The 19,942-nt window shown below is 37.4% G+C and overlaps 1 protein-coding gene across 5 annotated transcripts in view; it reads left to right on the top strand.

Annotated features, from left to right (window-relative positions):
• Positions 1–2,199: 2,199 nt before the first annotated feature.
• U2SURP (U2 snRNP associated SURP domain containing) overlaps positions 2,200–19,942 on the top strand; it is a 48,374-nt gene continuing 30,631 nt past the window's right edge. For 2 of the 5 annotated variants that reach the window (XM_063114600.1, XM_063114599.1), the window contains exons 1-7: positions 2,200–2,262; positions 11,598–11,642; positions 13,457–13,588; positions 15,505–15,603; positions 16,526–16,597; positions 17,024–17,138; positions 17,567–17,700. In XM_063114600.1, coding sequence (XP_062970670.1) covers positions 2,218–2,262; positions 11,598–11,642; positions 13,457–13,588; positions 15,505–15,603; positions 16,526–16,597; positions 17,024–17,138; positions 17,567–17,700 — 642 coding nt within the window. In that variant the 5' untranslated portion in view covers positions 2,200–2,217. The remainder of the gene's footprint in view (positions 2,263–11,597; positions 11,643–13,456; positions 13,589–15,504; positions 15,604–16,525; positions 16,598–17,023; positions 17,139–17,566; positions 17,701–19,942) is intronic. The other 3 variants (XM_063114603.1, XM_063114602.1, XM_063114601.1) reach the window with 2 other exon arrangements.

Here is a 19,942-nt window from a genome sequence, read left to right as displayed (position 1 = left end):
CGGGTGTAGGGACTAGAAAATCAACACATAAGTAAAAACATAAGGCGTGGTTTTAGTGTGACTGTAAAAAGCTAATACTAATTACAGTAAATTGTATGATTCCTACTATTTAAGCCTAGTCCCTTGGCAATAATAACTGTAAATCTAATTAAAAATTTCAGATTCATTAAAATTCCCTTTGGATTATCTTCATGCTATCTCACCCTCCTTAATTTTTAGTTTGAATAGTAGGGCCAAGATTTCATGACTTAAATGTATTAAGGAGAACTCTGTTCATAATCATGATTTTGACTTTTTAAAAGTACACTTAGGGGGCTGGCTAGTTAGTCCAATTGGTTAGAACAGGTGTAATAACACCAAGGTCAAGGGTTCAGATTGCCAAGATCAAGGGTTCAGATCCCCATGCTGGCCAGCCACCAAAAAAAAAAAAAAAAAAAAAAGAAAGAAAAGTGTGACAGGATCCAAGATTGGAAATAAATTCAATTGGGTTGCAGGTACAAAGCATCATTTTATTTTAATTTCATGTATAGCACTTGTCACTTTCTGATCATTTACCTGTTTGCTTACTTGTTTATTGTCTGTTCTTCTACTCCCATCCCATCACACAAAACAGGAGGCCTAGCTTGCGGATTCCTCAGTGCTTAGCACATATTCCTTCCTGAGGGCCAGTCATGCGTCAGATCCTGTTCCGAATGCTTTCCTCACCCCCCACTCCCATCCCCACACCCACCATCCAACAGACAAAATTCTTTCTCTAGAGCTGGCTGAGATGCTTTCTCCTCTGTGAAACCCATCCCACCTCTTCATCCAGCTCCTACTCAGAATTAATTACGTCTTTCAGAGTTCCCTCAGCTATTGATCCTTCCCCCCCAAGCATCAATTTAATTATGCATAGTGTCAGTTTGCTGTTTCCTTGCTTGTCTCTCCCATTCCTCATTAAATTTTAAATCATACGAAGGCAGTGTATTTTCATGTGTCTTTCGGCCTTACAACACTTTGGGCAGGTTTTTATACACAAAACGGGCCTCAAAAGTATTTTGAATAAATGAATTACAGAGAGAGGGTCATGAACACCACGCCCAGTCCTCTGGGCAATCTCTTTTAAAACACAAATCTGACCACTTCAACCTGTTGAAGATCAGTCTTCAGCCTCAGAATAGAATTCTAACCCCTAAGCACACTGGTTACCTCAGGGCTTTGTGTGAACTTGCTCCCACCCACCTCTCCAGCCTCGAACCTCCCCCACACCTGGTCTAGTAAAACTGGACTGCTTATGGTGACCTGCACTTATGGTGAAGGGCTGTACTTCTTCACGTCACAAGGCTTTTACTTCAACTACTTCCTCTGCCTGGAAAGCCCTTTCCACTTTCCTCGCCGGGCTTGCTTCGGACATGACCTTCTCATGCAAGCTTTCCTTATGTAAATCCAAATCCTGACTAAGAACTTTTCAAAAGAAGTACAGAAAAGTTTATAGTGCTTCCCCAATTTATGTGATTAAAAATGAAAGCAATACTAAAGCGTAAAGTATAATTTTAAAAATGACACATAATTTAATAGATTTAGAATACCGTCTATATTTTCTATTTTCTCTCATTCACTGTCTCCGCCATGTACCCATTTTGCAGACGCCTTAAACAGAGAGTCAATGGGGGACCCCCTCAGGGTAGGTCAGACACTCCTCTCTGTCTCAACATTCACCATCTCAACGTGCACAGACTGCAAGTTTGCTTCTCCCACCGGGGTGTGAGCTCTTGAATCGGCGCGGACAGAGTCTTTGTCGATGGAGCGTCCGACCTTTTAGGTCAGTCCAGGTCTATTTTCGAGCTGTCATAGGATCCCCTCCCCACACGGCCAATGCATTTCCCCTTTAAGAGCGGCTCCCTTCCCGCCCTAGCAACACAAGTGCTTCGCATCTATCAAGGGCTGGCGCTGGAAAAAGACTGAAATATCAACCAGCCCTGAAAAGGCAAGGAGATTCCCTTACGCCGGGACCCAAAACGAGCCCAGGTACGGAGCCTCCCAGAACCAGTGGAGTGGGCGGGGCCGGGGAAGTGACTGACGCCGGAAATCACGGGACGCAGCGTCGCCCGAATCCACTTTCTCGGCGGTCGACTACTTAACCTTGCAGGCGCCGCTGGCGGGCTCTGCTGAGATCCGCGCTTTCGGTGCTTGACTCGCCGTGCTGCTGCCATCGCCGAAGGAGGGGCGAAGCTCAAGATGGCGGACAAAACGCCAGGCGGGTCTCAGAAGGCCAGTTCAAAGGTAATATCTTAGAGGATTTCTTAAGTCATTGGGTCTGTCGCTGCTGTCTGGGACCTGCAGATGCTTCTGGTCTCTGAGGGGCGACTGGTGTGGGGGTCTGCGTTCCGGTAGCGGCGGTAGGCCCCAGGCGCCGCCGCACCGTGGTGCGCAGGTTGAGAGGCCTGGTGTTTCCCCTGAGTCCCAGCCTGGATTCTGCTCGAGACTGGCGTGCCCAGGGGGTCGCGGCGTGAGTAGAGCGGCCCGCGCCTGGCGTCGGAGTGAGGTCGGGACGTCAGAGTGCGACCCGAAGCCGCGAAGACGCGCCCCTGTACCCCGGCGTGCTGCGCTCCGAGGCCGCCGGATAGGGCCCGGGAGAGGCGGGAATCGCTTCCCAGAGCTGAAGTTTCTGCTTCTTTCTTCCCGATTCTTTGGTGTTGGATCCCCACTGGCTTCTGGCCTCCCTCTACTTCCCTCATGCCCTCCAGAGAATAAATAACCTCTAGGTTCGCACGCTGTGAGGGGAGGACCTGTAGTAGGAGGACGCGGAGTGGGAAGTGCAGAGGCGGGAGCAGCTCTCCTTTGCGATGCTGCATAGCCAAGGTTAATGCTACAGTCTGCACGTGGTCCTTACCTCACTTCAGAGGAGGTAAAAAAAATGAGCACTTGTTTTGAGGTTCGAGGACTCGGGGTCTCCTTCATGTCCATGTTGTGTGTTCCATTGAAAGGAGAACTTCCGTAGACTCGGAAGCTACCTAACATTATTAAATTGCACTTGAGTTTATATGGAGCCGTGTGCACGCATTGTGAAATCAGTGAGCTGTAGAAGCAGTCATTTGTAGGGTGGTTCTTATCGTCAGATCTTAGTTGCCATATACGGCGGGTCATTTACTTGTTTTCTGCTTTGAGTTTTCTAATTTCGAACACGGTGTTAAAAGTAATAGGTACCGACATGAAGTAGTTGTTAAGCTTTTTGATGCTAATGCAAGAGGTTGTGTAACACTTAAATGTTCTAGGACTGTTACATCTTAAAGAGTGTGTATAATTATAAGTCGGTTATCAGGAAGTTGCGTTTACGGGAAAAGGGGGAGAGCCTTGCGTGTGTTCGGAGAAACATAACCCATTTTATACTTGATTTCTCAGTTTCTGATAAGTCTGAATTTTAAAGCTGTTGGTGAATGTTGTTTACCAAATAATTAGTTCGTAATTAGTAATGGCCTTACCACACGTTCTTTAAGGAGAAACTATGGTAGGGGTTCAGTTATGGTTGATTTACATCATGCCCTTACTCCATGTCAGTTAGTTACTTCCCTCCCCAGTACATTTCTCCTTTTCTTCCTTGCAGGAGAGGGAAATAGGTGGGTACCTCACTCTGCTCACTCATCTCCTCAGCAGACTCATGACAAAAACAGCTCCCACTTACTGTTGGGAGCTATTACTAAAGCTAGCTACATGCATAATAATTAACTCACAATTTTTGTTTCTTGTCAAAGTAATTTGTATCTGGCGTTTGAGGCCTGGGTTCATTGAAAACATTTCAATGTTTATGTTCAGGCTTCCTTCTAAAGTAGTACTTCATATGGTTGTGAATGTGTGGCTGTTCCCTAATAGGTCAGTTATTCGAATTTACAGTAATCTTTTCAGTTTATATTGTTTTAGATTGTTGTCTGTTGATGCTGTTAACCCATTTCTTACCGATGTCTGTAAAAGGAATCAAAATATCTCAACTCATAGTGTTGATGTGGTTCATCCATTAATAGGGAGGCTGCATAATGTAGAAAGATTACGGATTTTGATACCAAACAAAAGAGACCCGGGTTCAAATCTTGACTTGGTAATTAATTATATTTTCGATAATATTCAGGGAAATTGCTCAGACTCTCGAGCCTCAATTCCTCTTTTGTAATGTGGATATAATCCCTTTTTACAGGGTTGATATAAAGACTAAAGTAAATGCATTTAAAGTGCATAATAAATCTTAGTTCGTTTCTCCTCTCCTTTTTTGTTCTTAGAGGAAATAAAAAGTACGGTACTTTTCAAAATGTTAGGATAAATTTTAATTTATCATCATCAGCCATCATAATGACTGCCCAGATTGCTGCTTTTTATTTCTAACACAAGTCCAGAATTTGTTAGAGAGTAGAAGGTCATTTTGGCTAATCCTACAGTATTTGGAATTTCTAGTCTTTGATCTCTGTGGTTTGATTTCCTTTCCTCTGGGGAAGAGCAGATAAGTAGCTTATATTCTACAATATGGATGGAGTAAACAGATACTTCTGTTTCATGTTTATTTTTTTTCTTTGGTAGTTAAAATTTCCATTGATATGGATAGGGATGCTAGACCTTGAGGACAATGTTAATTTAATTTAATTTAATTTAATTATTATTATTTTTTTAAAAAGATGACCGACCGGTAAGGGGATCTTAACCCTTGACTTGGTGTTGTCAGCACCATGCTCACCGAGTGAGCTAACTGGCCATCCCTATATGGGATCTGAACCCGTGGCCTTGGTGTTATCAGCACCACACTCTCCCAAGTGAGCCACAGGCCGGCCGACAATGTTAATTTTAAAATGTGCAATATACAGGATTTTTTCCATTGACAATGAAAAAATAATTAATGTCTCTTAAATATAAAATAAAGAGACTAAATTAGGTAACCACTATAGTTCTTTCTAGCTTTAAAATTTCATTTTATGTATGTGTAGTCAAATAACTTAACTTTATGCATAGTTGTCCCTAATGAAGAGACCTCCCCATGCCCTTTTATTTTTTGTGTAATTTAAATGTTTTCGAATTAATGTAATTCAGTAAGTGTTTTAGAATTGAGCTAAAATTTTCCTATGCATTTATTCCTGTTTATCACCAGACTACCATATTGCTTGGTGGGGGAGGGGTGTTGATGCCATGTTGTAACACTGATTTTGAGAGAGATGGAGAGCCTATAATTGTTTGCTTGTGAAATTGTTAAGCATATTTTCTTAGAATTTAATTTATAAAAATTAATTTATTAGAGGGTATAAAGAGAATGTGGTATTTTCTTCTGCATCTCCTGTGCTGGTAACATTGCTATTATAATGGAATCATGTGCCCTGTTATTTTACTCTGTGACAGTGCCTATTTTTTGCTGTATCGTTAAAAAAAAAAAAAAATAGAGTTAAAGAGGTGAGTGAATAAAATAGAAAATATTACTGGCTTCCTTGGATATCCAGTGCTGAATTGTTTGGGGAACTATTTTGACTCACTGAAAGTATCACTCTTAAGAAATAAGTAAAATGCAGATCTGTTCAAGGCTTGTGATCCTTAGGTATTTATTACTGCCAGTGTGCATTTTTTGTGGTACCTGAAGGTATAACGGGAAAAGCTCCAAACAAAACACAAACCTTGAAAATTAGGCTCTTCACAGTTTGCCAGTTTTAGTTTAAACTGAGTATTATGGTATGGTTGTTAACTATATTAATATATATGGTGGTTAGTGTTTTGGGTGGAATGTTGTGTTTTTGGGTGGAAGGTGTAACAGTGAACTTCCATTTTCTTGATTGGTACTTAGAAAAGTGAATCTGCAGTACTTGTGCTGGAGTGTGACTGTCGATATGGTTTTAAAGATTCCTATTTTATTGGATTGAATTGATTTCTGAAAGTCTAGTTTTTATTTTCTTTTGGTTTTTATTCCTGAAGCTTTGTTTTCTCTGGAAAGTAGACCTAAGAAAGACACCCATTTGCCTTATTGGCAAATGAGAGAAAGGCTCATTTAATATGCAAGTTGAAGACTGACATATTAAATGAAGAAATATTAAATTGAAGACTTGTCTACATCTTTTTACAAAGAGCATCATTTTTGAAATAAAAACTTGTTACAGGAAAATTAAAAACTATGATAATATTACGAATTATTCATCACATACTGTTGTAAGTAGTTTTAAGATTTTAGTGCACACCAGTCATGTACTGGATATTTTGCTGACATAACTTTTTGAAAGCAAGATACATTTGCCAGTAGCACTTGAGGCTTTTGATACTGTTAGATGTCTGTTCTTTGAGGAGTTAAATTTTTTCACTAGGCCCTTTCTCAGTTTAGATAAGCTACGGACAATTCAGAGTGTACTTACAATTTTTCATATATTGGTAGTGTTTGGGATGTAATTAAAAAAAATTTTTTTAGGTTTATTTAACTTTATTGTAATAGTGCATGTCTTGATCTTCTAGAGTTTGAGAAGTGGATACCTTGGTTTGGCTTGGATGGTGGTGTTAAGCTAGGTAGCTGCTACTCGTTGATGAGAGGACAGCATAGCATGTTGACAATGTGGAGTGTGATTTTATTTAGTAGGTACTTGTTCTGACAAGTCAACAAGCATATTGAGGCGCTGTGACTTGCCTGATCTTGTGCTTGATTCTGAGGTAGAAAATGTTCAAGAAGACTACCCACTTTGGGGGAGCATGCTGTCTAGTAGAAGAGAGTCAACATGTAATAGTTACAAGGCAGATATTAGAAGTATCTAAAAAGTTCAGAGAAAGAAGTGACAGCTGCTTGAATGGAGGATAAGAAGGGGGAGGCTTCAAGGACATAGTGGAATTTGGTTGATTGGGTCCTTTGAACAATGAGTAGAGTTTTGAAGGATTAGAGATAGGCATATAAAAAAAAAGAGATGGGTGAGGTGAAGAAAATAAATTACTGGGAAATGGATTGATAAATGGTCTGGTTTAGCCAGTGCATAGGGCACTTGCATGGATAGTAAAAGGAGCTGATACTGGAAGGATAAGTTTGGGCTAAATTGTGGAGGGCTTTGAATGCTAGAGAATAAAATTAGAGAGCCATGGAACTTTTGAGGCAGGAAAGTCTTTTAGGAAAACTATTCTGGGGCATAGTTTAGGAAAGATTTGAGGGTGAGGAAGATCAGTTTGGAGGTTATTGCAGTGGTGCTGGTAAATATTGAGGATTACTTCAAAAATCTTTCCTGAGATCCTCTCCTTGGGAAGCTTTCCCAAATAATCCCACCTGCATGTCCAGTTAAGATTTGCCTGTCCTTTGTGTTCTTGAGGCATAGCCATATTGTTTTACTTGTCTCTTTTATTAGCCCCTAAGGGCAGGAACTAGGACTATGCCTTCTTTTACTTTGTATCTCTAATGCAAGGCACAGCACTAGCCTAATAAGAGGTGTCTAGGAAATGGTTAAATAAAGGGAACATTTGAACTACAATGGTATTTAGAAATGAAAAGAAGTTTCCACATGGAAGATCTATGTTAGAGGTGAGATGAACAGGATTTTGACTCAGTTGATTGTGGGGGATAAAGCGGGAGTCCAGGATAACTCTGTTATAATGCTGCTGCTGGCTAACACTTAATGAGCAATCACTAAGTACCAAACACTGTTCTGAGTGCTTCACCTGTATTTGCCCTTCACAACAATCCTATAAAGCAGGTGCTATTCAGCTTTATAGATGGAGAAAATAGGCCCAGAATTAGAAAGCTGGTAAGTGCTAAAACCACGAAGTCTGATTCCAGAACCTGTGCACTTAATATTTTACTACTTCCAGATTATGAGCGATTGAGAGTTACAATCCAGTGTCAGAAATAGGAAGGGGAAGAGGAGAAGCTAGTTTGGGAAGAATATTAATATGTTGGATTTGAGGAGCTTGCAGACATTCAGGTGATGATGTTTGAGAACAGATTGAAACCCAAGATAAGGGACCTGCAGGTCAAGAATTGGAAATCATCTCAGTACACAAAAGGTGTTTATGCTTCTTATGGGAAAGATTATTAAACTTGTGGAGATGAAAGTTGATGCTTTTAAAGGGTGAGAAGGGAAAGAAGACATTTAGGGGACAGATATGAGAATGGAAAGTTGACTAGGCAGAATGGTGGTGGTGGTGTAGGAATGTTGTTGTGGATAGCTTGCTAATTTGAAAACTCAGGTATGGGGGCTTTCACCTGGAGTTGGAGCAGCCAGAAAAAAATTTGTTTTATTCTCAGCCAGCAAGATATAGGGCCATCAGGTGTAGTGTAGTTGGCTTTATCTTTATCCCTTCATCAGCCATCAGAAAGATTTTTTCCTTTCCGATTTTCTTGCTATCCTTCCCTACATTTGTACTATCTGCTTTCTTTGCCCTAAGATAAATTTCTCTTGTGTCTCCTTCTTTATTGCCTCAGACTTCCCTTATTCTGCTCATTTCTTGCTTTTAGGTGTTTTCATTTAGATGAGGAATTGTGCTGTAGACTTCAGAAGATCTTTAGCCATCATTAGTTTGTGTTCATCAGTTAATAAAGATAAAAACCCAAGACATAGTAAGAATATAGTTGTTTCAGGTTAAGAAGAGGGAGAGGCCCAACTTCTGAAATAACAATACATTTTTTCTTTACCTTGACCACTCCCTTTAGAAGTTGGTTATTCTTTTTAAAATCTTATTAACTTTTGTTGTATCTCTCTAACTGTTCTTAAGCCTAAAGTTCCATTCTGAATGCCCTGTGGCTGTAGCTCCCCTGAGTGGAAAATGTCTGGTCTGCAGTAAATGTGGTTGATTACATCTTAGGTTAATTGAAATTAAGTGATGCATCTTACGAAGCCATGCTGTTACAGCTCTATTAGCAAATTCATCAAATTGTGTTATTTGGAAAGCTGACAAAAGTGCCATTTTTGAACTGATTGTTTTTGTTTGGAGATTACCGGTTTGGTGAATGGTTATACAAGTGAGATTATTGAAGATTAGATTACAGAGCTTCATCTCTAAATGACTTGGAGTCGGGAAAGATTTGACTGTGTGGAAATAGAGTGTCCAGGTTCTCGTAGCTTTTATTTTTAAATCCTAGAAATGATGATTTGGGTGGTGGTATAAAATATCAAAGAAAGGCTAGCACTTTCTTAGCTATTCTCTTGCATGCTTATTCCTGTGGATGAAGTTTAGAATTATGTTGGTGACTCTTGCAAAGATTGCCTTTGGAATTTTGAGCTGTTGAATGAAATTGTGTTAAATATATAAGCAAATTTGGGTATTGTTGACATCGTCTTAATATTGAGTTTTCCCAACCAGGAATATGAGTCTTTTCAAAGGGCGAATTGAGTAACTGAATCCTTCCTAAATTTTGTGTTTTCTTCATAAAGGTTGTGTACATTTCTTAAGTTGTTTTTTAGGTGTTTTAGATTTGTCGTTGCTGTTATGACTAGGGTATTATTTTTGTTACCCAGCAGGTTAATACTGGTATATTGGAAGGAAGTTGATTTCCTCCCTGCCTTAGTTCATTCAGCCTCTTTACTGAGTTTGTTTTCCTTTTGTAAGACTAGTTGTTTCTTATCTTTGATTTTCTAATTTCTAGATGTCTGCAAATGAATGCATTTCAAGGTGTGTTTCAAAGTGTGTTTCACAGAGTTAAGTTTAAATATAAAAAGATTTCTTCTATACCATCTTGACTTTTAAGGAATGTTAGCTGGGAGAAGAAAATGAATGGGGAGGGGTGGAGACACAATAAAAGTTGGAGACAAAAAAGATGGACAGAGAGAAGAAGATGGGAGGTATGTCAGTGCGTGGTTGTTTGGGGCTGATTTTTGCCTACGGCTCAGTACAGTGGAGTTCAGAGGAGTAAATTGATTCAGTGTGAAAATCTGACCAGCTGTTCTTAGGTGTTATGTTTGGACAAGGTAAATAAAACAATACTGTATGGACTCGTGAATCTCTGTATTTGTTCTTTTCTGTAACATGCAGATCTTCAATTTTCTTTTAAAAATTAGTATAATATCTTGTGCATTTTATTTGAAATCTAGAACTGGGACATAGGGTCAGGTGAGATATTTGTGATCTCAAGATATTTGATTTCACTTTTAACACTTGAATATAAAAAAAATAAGTAAAAGCTCACTGCCTCATAACTTCAAAAATAAAAACAACTTAGTGACAAAATTAAATTCTGGGTCTACAAGTAAAGATTTCAGAAAGATCCCATGTATTATTTAGTTAAAAGCCTTGCAGCTTGGCTTTTTGTCCCTAGATGCATAGTGAATAAAACAAATTATTGTATACCGTGTGTAATCTGAAATGTAGATTGTATTTTTAGGAAAAAATACAGTGAAATTTCAACGGTTGACATTGTTGGAAAGAGCCATTATTTGAAGACTGAACTCTTTCCTTTGCCAACAATCAGCCTGTGGCATACTGAAGTAGAAGCAACCCCCTTAAAACAAGTTGCAAATGGTGGCCTGTCAGGGATTTGATAATAGTATTTACCTTTTCTCGAACTATTTCTGCAGTAGAATCTGTATCTTTTATCAGAAAGCAAGGGTTTATGTGTGGATTTTCTTACTGTTAGAGTCTGCTTCTTTACGTGGCTTTGGGTGATGGGAGAAAGGAGGGGAGGTTTCTTTGCTGTACACCAAGAAGTTGCTGCTCTGGCTTTGTGGTAGCAGTAAACAGTGTATTTTATGACTTGGGAAGAGATTTTACACAAAAATTCTGTTGTAAAAGTAGTGGTTAGTTTTCTAGTCTATACTATAAAAAGGTAGGTAATTATGGCTCACATATATCCCACTAGCATTTTTGTCATATTTTTGGAAATATGCATTCTGAATCTTAAAGAAATGACTTGTACATTTACTTTGGATCACAGCTTTTTCATAAGTCAGAGATTGCCCTTGTTCAGTTTTATTAGCTGTAAAGCTACACGACTGCGCCAGTTGTCGAGTAAGGCAAATCATAACTAAAGCCAAAATGTTTCATTATTTTAGTCATTCTAAGTTTCCATTTGTTTTGTCAGGGCTAGGGCTCAGACCCTTCAAACCCATTGTACAGACTGGGTCAACAGACCCTTCACATGCCAGGCTGGGTCAACAGACCCCACACACGCAGGTCCACAAGCTAGGTAATTGGGAAAGGTCCTGGGAGCCGTTGGCAGATGACACGAGCTCAGTCCTCAGCAGTGGTGGCAGCAGCTTACAGGTCCAGTGGTGGCCTCTTGGAGGGTTCTGGGGGCACTGGCAGCAACAGCTTGCAGCAACAGCCTCCAGCAGTAGAAGCGGCCTCCCCTTGGACCCCTTGGGGCATCCCAGGGGTAGGGGAGCCCTGTGGATCAGAGCCACTCATCCTTTATACTTTAGTCCATAACCCAGGACACTTCGGTGCACATGCGCAATTACATTAGACAATAACCAAGGAACACCTGGGCGCATGTGCATATTTACATTGAATACTTGGTAAGAGTCTGAACATCTGAGGGGCTGTGACCATTTTCTTATGTTTTCCCAACATTAGCTGAGAACAAATTGCTAAAAGTTAGGAAAGATTGAGTCTGTATAACCTGAGAAACACTGTTTTGTTGACGTAATAAGATGTTTTCTGATCCTTTAAATATTGACTTTTATTTTTAATACTTGCAGTCCAGATCATCAGATGTTCATTCATCTGGATCTTCAGATGCACATGTGAGTATAAAAGGCAATCTTTGTCATTTTTTCTTTAAAATTTAATTTCTCTTTGCATATATCCCTACACCTGATTTTACTTGATTAATAAATACAGTTATAAGTGCCTTTTTTCTTTTACTCATTTTGCTAGGTACCCTTTTTTTTTTCGTGTTCTTCTCACATAAATCAGCCCCCTCAAACCTAGTATGTATTTTTTAGAAAACCTAGTATTTTAGAAACCTGGTATGTATATTTTCTTATTTTTTAATTGCCCTTTTAAAATTCTGTACACACATTGGCTATGGGATTGCATTATACACATTCTTTCTTTTCTCATTGCATAATGTGAGAGTACTTCAAAAAGTACTTCAAACTGGAGAAATAGAATTGAAAGATATGAATCTTCCCATGAACTTTTTGAAGTACCCTCATACACCTATTGGAAGTCCCTGCAAGTCGTATGGCATAGCTCTAAGCTATTCATTCTAAAGGCATCATTATGTTCCACAGTGGGGGAGGTACAATTATTTTATCTTTTTTTTTTTCTTTTGTTACTGAGATACAATTATTTATTAAGGTATTTCTCTGTTGATGGATGCATAACTTTTTTTTAATGCCTGGCTAGTATGGGGAACCGAACCCTTGACCTTGGTGCTGCAAGCCTGCACTCTAACTGAGCTAACTGGCAGGCCCAATATACTTTTTGTTTAGAGTTTTTTGACATTTTGAACAATACTGCAATAAATATTACTTTATTTATGTTATTACAGCAGTGTTCAAAGTGTGGTCTGCAGAACCCCGGAGGTCACTGAGAATCTTTCAGGGGGGTCTGTGGGTTTAAAACTATTTCATAATAATACTAAGGCATTATTTGTCTTTTTCACTGTGTTGACATTTATGTTAATGCAAATGCAGTTGGAAGTGCAAAAGCAATTTGTTTGTAAACTGTTGGCACTTTAACATGAATCAAGGTGGTGACGCCAAAATCTACTACTGGTCATTGTATTCTTCCCCACCGGAATAGTAAAAATATGCCACTTTCACTTAAGAATGTTCTTGGTGAAGCAGTAAAAACTATTATTGTAAAAAGTCTTGACCTGTGTATGGATCTTTTTAATATTCTGTGTGATGAAACAGGAAATACATATAAACCACTACTACTTACTAAAGTGTGACTTTTGTCTTGAGGACAAGTACTTGTGTGATTGTGAGAGTTGAGAAATGAAACTAGTTTTTTTCATGGTGTACCATTTTTACTTGAAGGAGTGACTACAGACAAACCATGGCTAATTAGACTTTTGTATCTGGAAGACATTTTCTTGAAAATGAAGGAAATAATACTAGTTTTTTTTTTTTTTTTTTTCTGGTAGCTGGCCAGGAAGGGGAACTGAACCCTTGACCTTGGCATTAAAAGGCTGTGCTCTAACCAGCTGAGCTAACTGGTCAGCCCAAACCATTTATTCAAAGGTTGAGTTTTTTATTTTTATTTTTTTTGGTGGAACTGGCTGGTATGGAGATCTGAACCCATGACCTTGGTCCTTGGTGTTGTAAGGCTCTGCTCTAACCAACTGAGCTAACTAGCCAGCCTGAACCTGTTACTTCAAAGAATACAACTGACTGTTACAAATATAACATTTGAGCTTTCAAGTGCAACTTAAAATTATTGAAAACTTTCCCTGTCCCTAAGGACTTTTCTGATGAAATTAGTGGTGATATTAGAGATGTGATTTTTAATAGTGTATAATGAAACTTGTCAATATTTGGACACGGGTTATTTCTGATTTTCAGTAGTATATGTTTGATTTTTTAAAAACTTGTGCTTTTTCCTGAAGATGGATGCATCTGGACCCCCTGATGGTGATATGCAGAGTCGGACGCGACCCAAGAGCCCAAGAAAGCATAATTATAGGAATGAAAGTGCTCGTGAAAGTCTTTGTGATTCTCCTCATCAGAATCTCTCAAGAGTGAGTATTGGTAAAGATAAGAAAGGATATTTAATGATTTTTATTCTGTCCTTGATTGAGTTTAGTGGTTGGATATCTTGGTTTTGTACTTGTTTCATCTTGTACTATTTGAAAATAGCATTCTTTATTGCATTTGGGCTAATGATTAACTCAAGTTCATGTAAGGAAATGTTTTTTAGCTCCTGTATGAGGTATGTTTTATTTAAAGTTTTTAACTTTATTTAGAAAACAAAGGAGTATTTTTGATATAAAATGGTTAATCGTCATATTTATCTTTCCCCTGTTATATCAAACATTTTCTGAACCAAGTGCCAAATACCAGTCACTGGAAATACACAGATGATTAAAACACAGTTCTTGCTCTTAGAGAGCTCATAGTCTTACCCTGGGAAGCAAACAGGAGTAGATGCTGTTCACTCAAGTAAGTGCATTGTCTAGGGCAATATAGGAACACAGAGAAGAAGCTTCTTTAGTTCTGGATCTGCAAAGTAGTCTCTTGTCTATTTCAAATAATTTTTTTTCTTGTGATTAAATTTGGAAAATATAATTATAACATAATCATCCCCAGCCAGTATTAACTACTGATAACACATTCTTTATTTTTAAAAAATATTTCTAAGCATAAAGATATTTTTACTTTGCGAGATCTATTTACAGGATTTAAGAATATCCTGAATATCCTGTTTTTAGTTTTAGTATTTTTTTTCATTTCAGTAAAAATTCTGTAAACAGTTTTTAATGGGGTTGTATTATTCTTTTGAGTAAATTCCCTGTAATTTCCTTATCATTTTTCTTTTGCGTGTCTAAATTTAGCTCTTAGGATATAAATAAAATTTGAGCACAGAAGTTTTGTTTTTTAAATTATGTTTTTCGTTGAATTTATATGTAATTTTACTATTTGTTTAAACTTTTGAATTTGAAACCATAGATGCCAAATGATGGCAAAACATTTTTTGATTTTCAGGGAAAAAAAATGTTCTGAATCTGTTCCCGAAGCTCTGTATTGACTTTGGGGTTATAAACTGCTTTATTTTTTTCAAAGGGATTCCAAGGGCAAGACTTTAATAATCAGGGAGTCCATAGCATCTAATTTTGTAATTGGCTATCTTCTCATTTTAGTAGGGGAGAGAGAAACCTTCAGATTTCTTCAATATTTTAGGTTATGTTTAATGAACATTCTTACCTTTTACATTTATGAATCAAATGAGTAAGTAATTGAACACCTGAAAGTCTACAGACAATTTTTTTAGGCCATATTTCAGAAGGAAATTGCTTCTAAGTTACATAAATGAAGACCTCATTAAAATACTATTTTGTTATATTCAAAATTCATTGATGTAGTTTTAGTTGAGCTGAAACCTAAAGTAATGTAGCTGATACATTCCCAGCAAAGAAAATGAAAATATTATGTTCATAAATATCAGTATTGTTGATGAATAATGAGATAATGTACTAAATTATGAAAAGAATTGATGCAATTTATAGAAACAAAAGTAGGGGTTGTAAATGGTAGATTCCTGCCACTGGACCATGGAAATGTAGGCCTCCCTCTCTTGATTTGAGGGTCTGTTTTTTGTCATTGCTCCTTTTGCCCAGAATCGCCTGTACTTTTCCTCCTCAAATGCTTTTACTCTTGTTCTTAGCCTTGGTGTCTGTCTCTCTGTTCTGTTTTTACCTTTAAAAAAAAAAGAATGGATTTGGAATGTTATTGACCTTGAGCTAGCAAATAAAGGCATTCTTTAGTAAATGCTTATAGTCAAACCCAAGGTTAGGTATCTGATGCTTTTCTTTGCAATGACATTTTTTAAACAGTAATTTGTTTTGAAGACTTAATTATCAATTGAGGTGTATTAAAGTTATAGATACTGCATTAAGAATGTTTATGTAAAGGTATGCTTTTAATTTTTTTTTCATAGCCTCTTCTGGAAAACAAACTTAAAGCATTCAGTATTGGAAAAATGAGTACAGCTAAGCGGACTTTAAGTAAGAAGGAACAAGAAGAATTAAAGAAAAAGGTAATGCTTAAAATTTATTTTGAATTCTCCTTGGAAATGAATGTATCTAAGGGGGGAGTAAGTGTATGGGCAGTAGGGAAATGTTTCCCAAAGATTCTTGACCTCCAGGATATTCTTCTCTCTACCCCCAAGTCAAAGCTGCAACACACGGTATATTCAGAGGAGTGCAGCTTCTATCCCTATCCCCTCCACCCTGTTTTCCTCTCTTCTTTGTAACAATTTTGGCTATTTTCTGGTCTATTATTTTTGTGTAAGCAAGTGTGTGTGTACACATGTATTGTAATGCTCTATACAGTATACTTTACCGTGCTTTTTAAAACCTATCTCAGAGATTACTTTAAGTGTATAGAAATATTCCTTATTCTTTTTATAGCTGTGTAGATATGTTACCAGGCCCAACTCCAGCTGCTTGCCCCAAACAAAAACAACCCAAAAGTCAGATGTTGGTAATAATGGAAGTCAACTTTTATTCAGGAACACCTGTGACCTGAAAAGAGCTGTTAGGGTAACCCATCTCTCTGGTAGACCTGAAGGCCAGACTAAAGCCGTCTCCCCAACTCACAAGAAAAAAAAAAATTATTGTTACATAATCAGATTTATCCATCTTTTTCCTGTGATTTCTAGTTTTGCAGTCAAGTTTTTTCTACTCCCAGCTTATAATGGAATTTTTCCATGTTTTCTTTTAGTACTTGTATGGTTTCATTTTTAAGAATTAAGTCCAATTCATTTGCAGTTCATTCTGATATATGGTATGAAGAATTGATTAATTTTAACTTTTTTCCAGTTATCCACTTATCCCAACATTGAAAAGTTATTCCCTACTGATTTGAGATGCTGCTTTTATTGAATACTGAATTTCCCCATGCTGTTGGATTTATTTTTGTATTTTTGTTTTGTTCCATTGGCCTTTCTGTTCATACAGGTTTTGGGGACATTTAGAATATCTAAAATTGAAAATGTCAAGGTTTTTCTGAGCTCTTTAATGCCACCTGTTGTGAGTAGATATTGTTGTTTCAGCTTCTAATGGCCATGTTTTGGTGGTTTGAAAAGGAAATCTTTATACTAACTGAATTAAATCATCATGCCTTGGAAGCTTCATTAATAGCCTAATATGTTTTCATATAGTCAGTTGTTATACAGTTTGACCCCTGAAATATCTTTATAAAGTATTACTGTGGGTAATTATAAAGTATGCTTAGTGGGTTCTTTTCTGGTACCACAAATTGTCAGTAGAGGAGCAAAAGACTCTTTTAGTTTCAGTGTTAATATCTAATATCAATTAAAGATTATGTATTATAACTTATTAGGACTGTTTAACCTGGGAAGGGAGGGGTTTCATCTACATTATTCCTTGATGAATTTAACTCCATACACAGTAATTTTTATATTATGTGATACTAATATTTCCGTGTGTATTTAGGAGGATGAAAAAGCAGCTGCCGAGATTTATGAGGAATTTCTTGCTGCTTTTGAAGGAAGTGATGGTAATAAAGTGAAAACATTTGTGCGAGGAGGTGTCGTTAATGCAGCTAAAGGTAAGTGTGAATATTATAGTCCTTGAGCAAACCCTAATTCTTGGTTTAATGGCTGTAGATAGATAATTATGGAAAGAAGTTTGGTTGCTTTTGAATTTCACATTTCCTTTCTATCAGCATTCTCTAGTGTTTATATTAATTAGCAAAGTAGATGGCCAAATGTGGATTAATAAGGAGATATTAATAACTTTCCAACATTTATTACCTTCCAAGTTTCAAGACAGCAGAGCAATTTGCAAAATTTTTAATATGGTTTATAATTTTGCTATAAACTGATTACTATTTTGGGGGGTAGGGTGATATTTGAATTTGTTTATATTTGTCAATAGTGATGAATCTTAAAAACATTTTACTGATTTTTATGTTTGAATAAAAATAGTAAAGAAAATCAAATAATTAGTTTTGAAACTTAGTATTTTAAATTTCAGAAGAACATGAAACAGATGAAAAAAGAGGTAAAATTTACAAGCCATCTTCAAGATTTGCAGATCAAAAAACTCCTCCAAATCAGTCTTCCAATGAAAGACCACCATCTCTTCTTGTTATAGAAACCAAAAAACCTGTAAGTGATACCTAAATAATTGCCCATTTATGTTCAGAGATGACATTGCCAATGATAACTTTCAGTGAGCAGGACTTAGGGGTTTTGTTTTCATTTTTTTGGGGGGGGGGAGATGTTGAGTTTTGATGCTTTCTAACTAGTAATCTACTTGTATGAGAGATAATAAATTAGAGTAGGACTCAGGTGATATTCATTTTATGCTCTTTGAACAGTGTACATTTGCTGTTACTAACAGTATACTGCAAGTCAAAAATTGACTATATTTTGGGTGTAAATTTAAAATAGTGGAATTATATTTTAAAAAAATTCTGAACCGAGGTATTTAAATTATTAGCACATGTAGAATATGTTTCCCAGAACATTTTTGGAACCTTTTGTGAATTACTATCAAAATTAGTGACTTTTTTTTCTTATTTTAAAAATTTTATTATATTTTATTATGAATAAGCATGAGATACAAAGCTGATTGTCACCCCTCGTGGCATGATGTGAGGGCCAGATTCATACTGGCGGCATACCTATTACCAGAAATTGCTTTTGTACCATGTCCCCCACCCAGTTGTCCCCACCTGCCTCCCCCTCCTCTGTTCCCCCCTACTCCACATTGTAGCCCAAGGAATGTTCTCTCCCTCTGCAAGACCAATCCACTACTGTGGTCTTTCTTTCCTTCCTTCTTTCTCTCTTAGCTCCCACATATGAGTGAGATGTGGTATTTAACCCTCTGGGCTTTGCTTATTTCACTTAACATAAGTTTCTCCAGGCCTATCCATGTTGCATATAGGAGCATTTCATTCTTTTGTATGGCAGAGTAGTATTACATGGTATATATACACCACAGTTTCCTTATCCAATCATTCGTCTATGGATATTTAGGTTGGTTTCATATGTTGGTTATTGTAAACAGAGCTGCGATGAACATGGGATTGCAGGTATCCCTTTGACATGATGATTTCCACTCCTCTGGGTATACACCCAGAAGTGGGATTACTGGGTCATATGGAAGTTCTATTTGTAGTTGTTTGAGAAACCTCAATACTGTTTTCCATAGTGGTTGTACTAATTTACAGTCCCACCAACAGTGTAGGAGTGTTCCCTTCTCTCCACACCCACACCAGCATTTGTTATTCACCATCTTTTTGATTATAGCCAGTCTAACTGGGGTGAGGTGGTATCTCAAAGTAGTTTTAATTTGCATTTCCCTAATGACTAGTGATGTGGAGCATTTTTTCATGTACTTGTTGGCTATTTGTATGTCTTCCTTTGAAAAATGTCTATTCAGCTCCTTTGCCCATTTTTTACTTGGGTTATTTGTTTTCTTGCTGTGTAATTGCTTGAGTTCTGTGTGTATTCTGTATATTAGTCCCTTGTTGGATGCATAGTTAGCAAACATTTTCTCCCACTCTGTAGGTTGTCGTTTTACTCTGTTGATTGTTTCTTTTTAGTTTGATATAGCCCCATTTGTTTATATTTTCTTTTGCTGCTTGTGCTTTCGGGCTCATGTTCATAAAGCCTGTGCCCAGACCTAGTTGCCGAAGTGTTTCACTTATATTTTCCCTTAGTAATGTCACAGTTTCAGGTCTTATACTTAAGTCTTTAACCCATTTTGAGTTTGTTTTAGTATATGGTGAAAGGTGCATATCTAGTTTCATTCTTCTGCATATGGATATACAGTTTTCCCAGTACTACTTGTTGAAGAGGCAGTTTTTTCCCCAACGTAGATTTTTGTTTCCTTGGTCCAGTATCAGATAGCTGTAAGCCTGAGGGGTGATTTCTGGGTTCTCAATTCTACTCCACTGGCCTGAATATCTATTTTTATACCAGTACCATGCTGTTTTGGTTACAGTAGCTTTGTAGTATAATTTTAAGAGTGACACTTTCTTTTAAATATTCTCAGTGTTAGAAGTATTTTTATTCTTTGAGGGTGGGGTTTTTATGGGGATGGTAGATATATGTGGGTCATGTCATTAGGAGCCAAATTTGGTGAATAAATATGATTAAATTAAATTGACTGAGTTTTCTTTCGTGGCTTCTAAAATAGCTCTGAAAGCAGTTTTTAAAAAATAACAGCTTTTTTGAGATGTAATTTATATACCATAAAAAATTCACCCTTTTGAAGGGTTTTTTAGTATTTTCACAGTTGCACAACGTTCACCACTAATTTCAGACCATTTTTGTTACCCTGGAAAGAAACTCCATACCTGTTATCAGTTATCCTCATTTCCCCCTTACTCCCAGTCCCTGC

The sequence above is a fragment of the Cynocephalus volans genome, chromosome 11 (assembly GCF_027409185.1).
Source record: "Cynocephalus volans isolate mCynVol1 chromosome 11, mCynVol1.pri, whole genome shotgun sequence".
NCBI lineage: Eukaryota > Metazoa > Chordata > Mammalia > Dermoptera > Cynocephalidae > Cynocephalus > Cynocephalus volans.
Note: the sequence above shows the minus strand (reverse complement) of the source record. Positions and strands in the feature narration are given on the sequence as shown.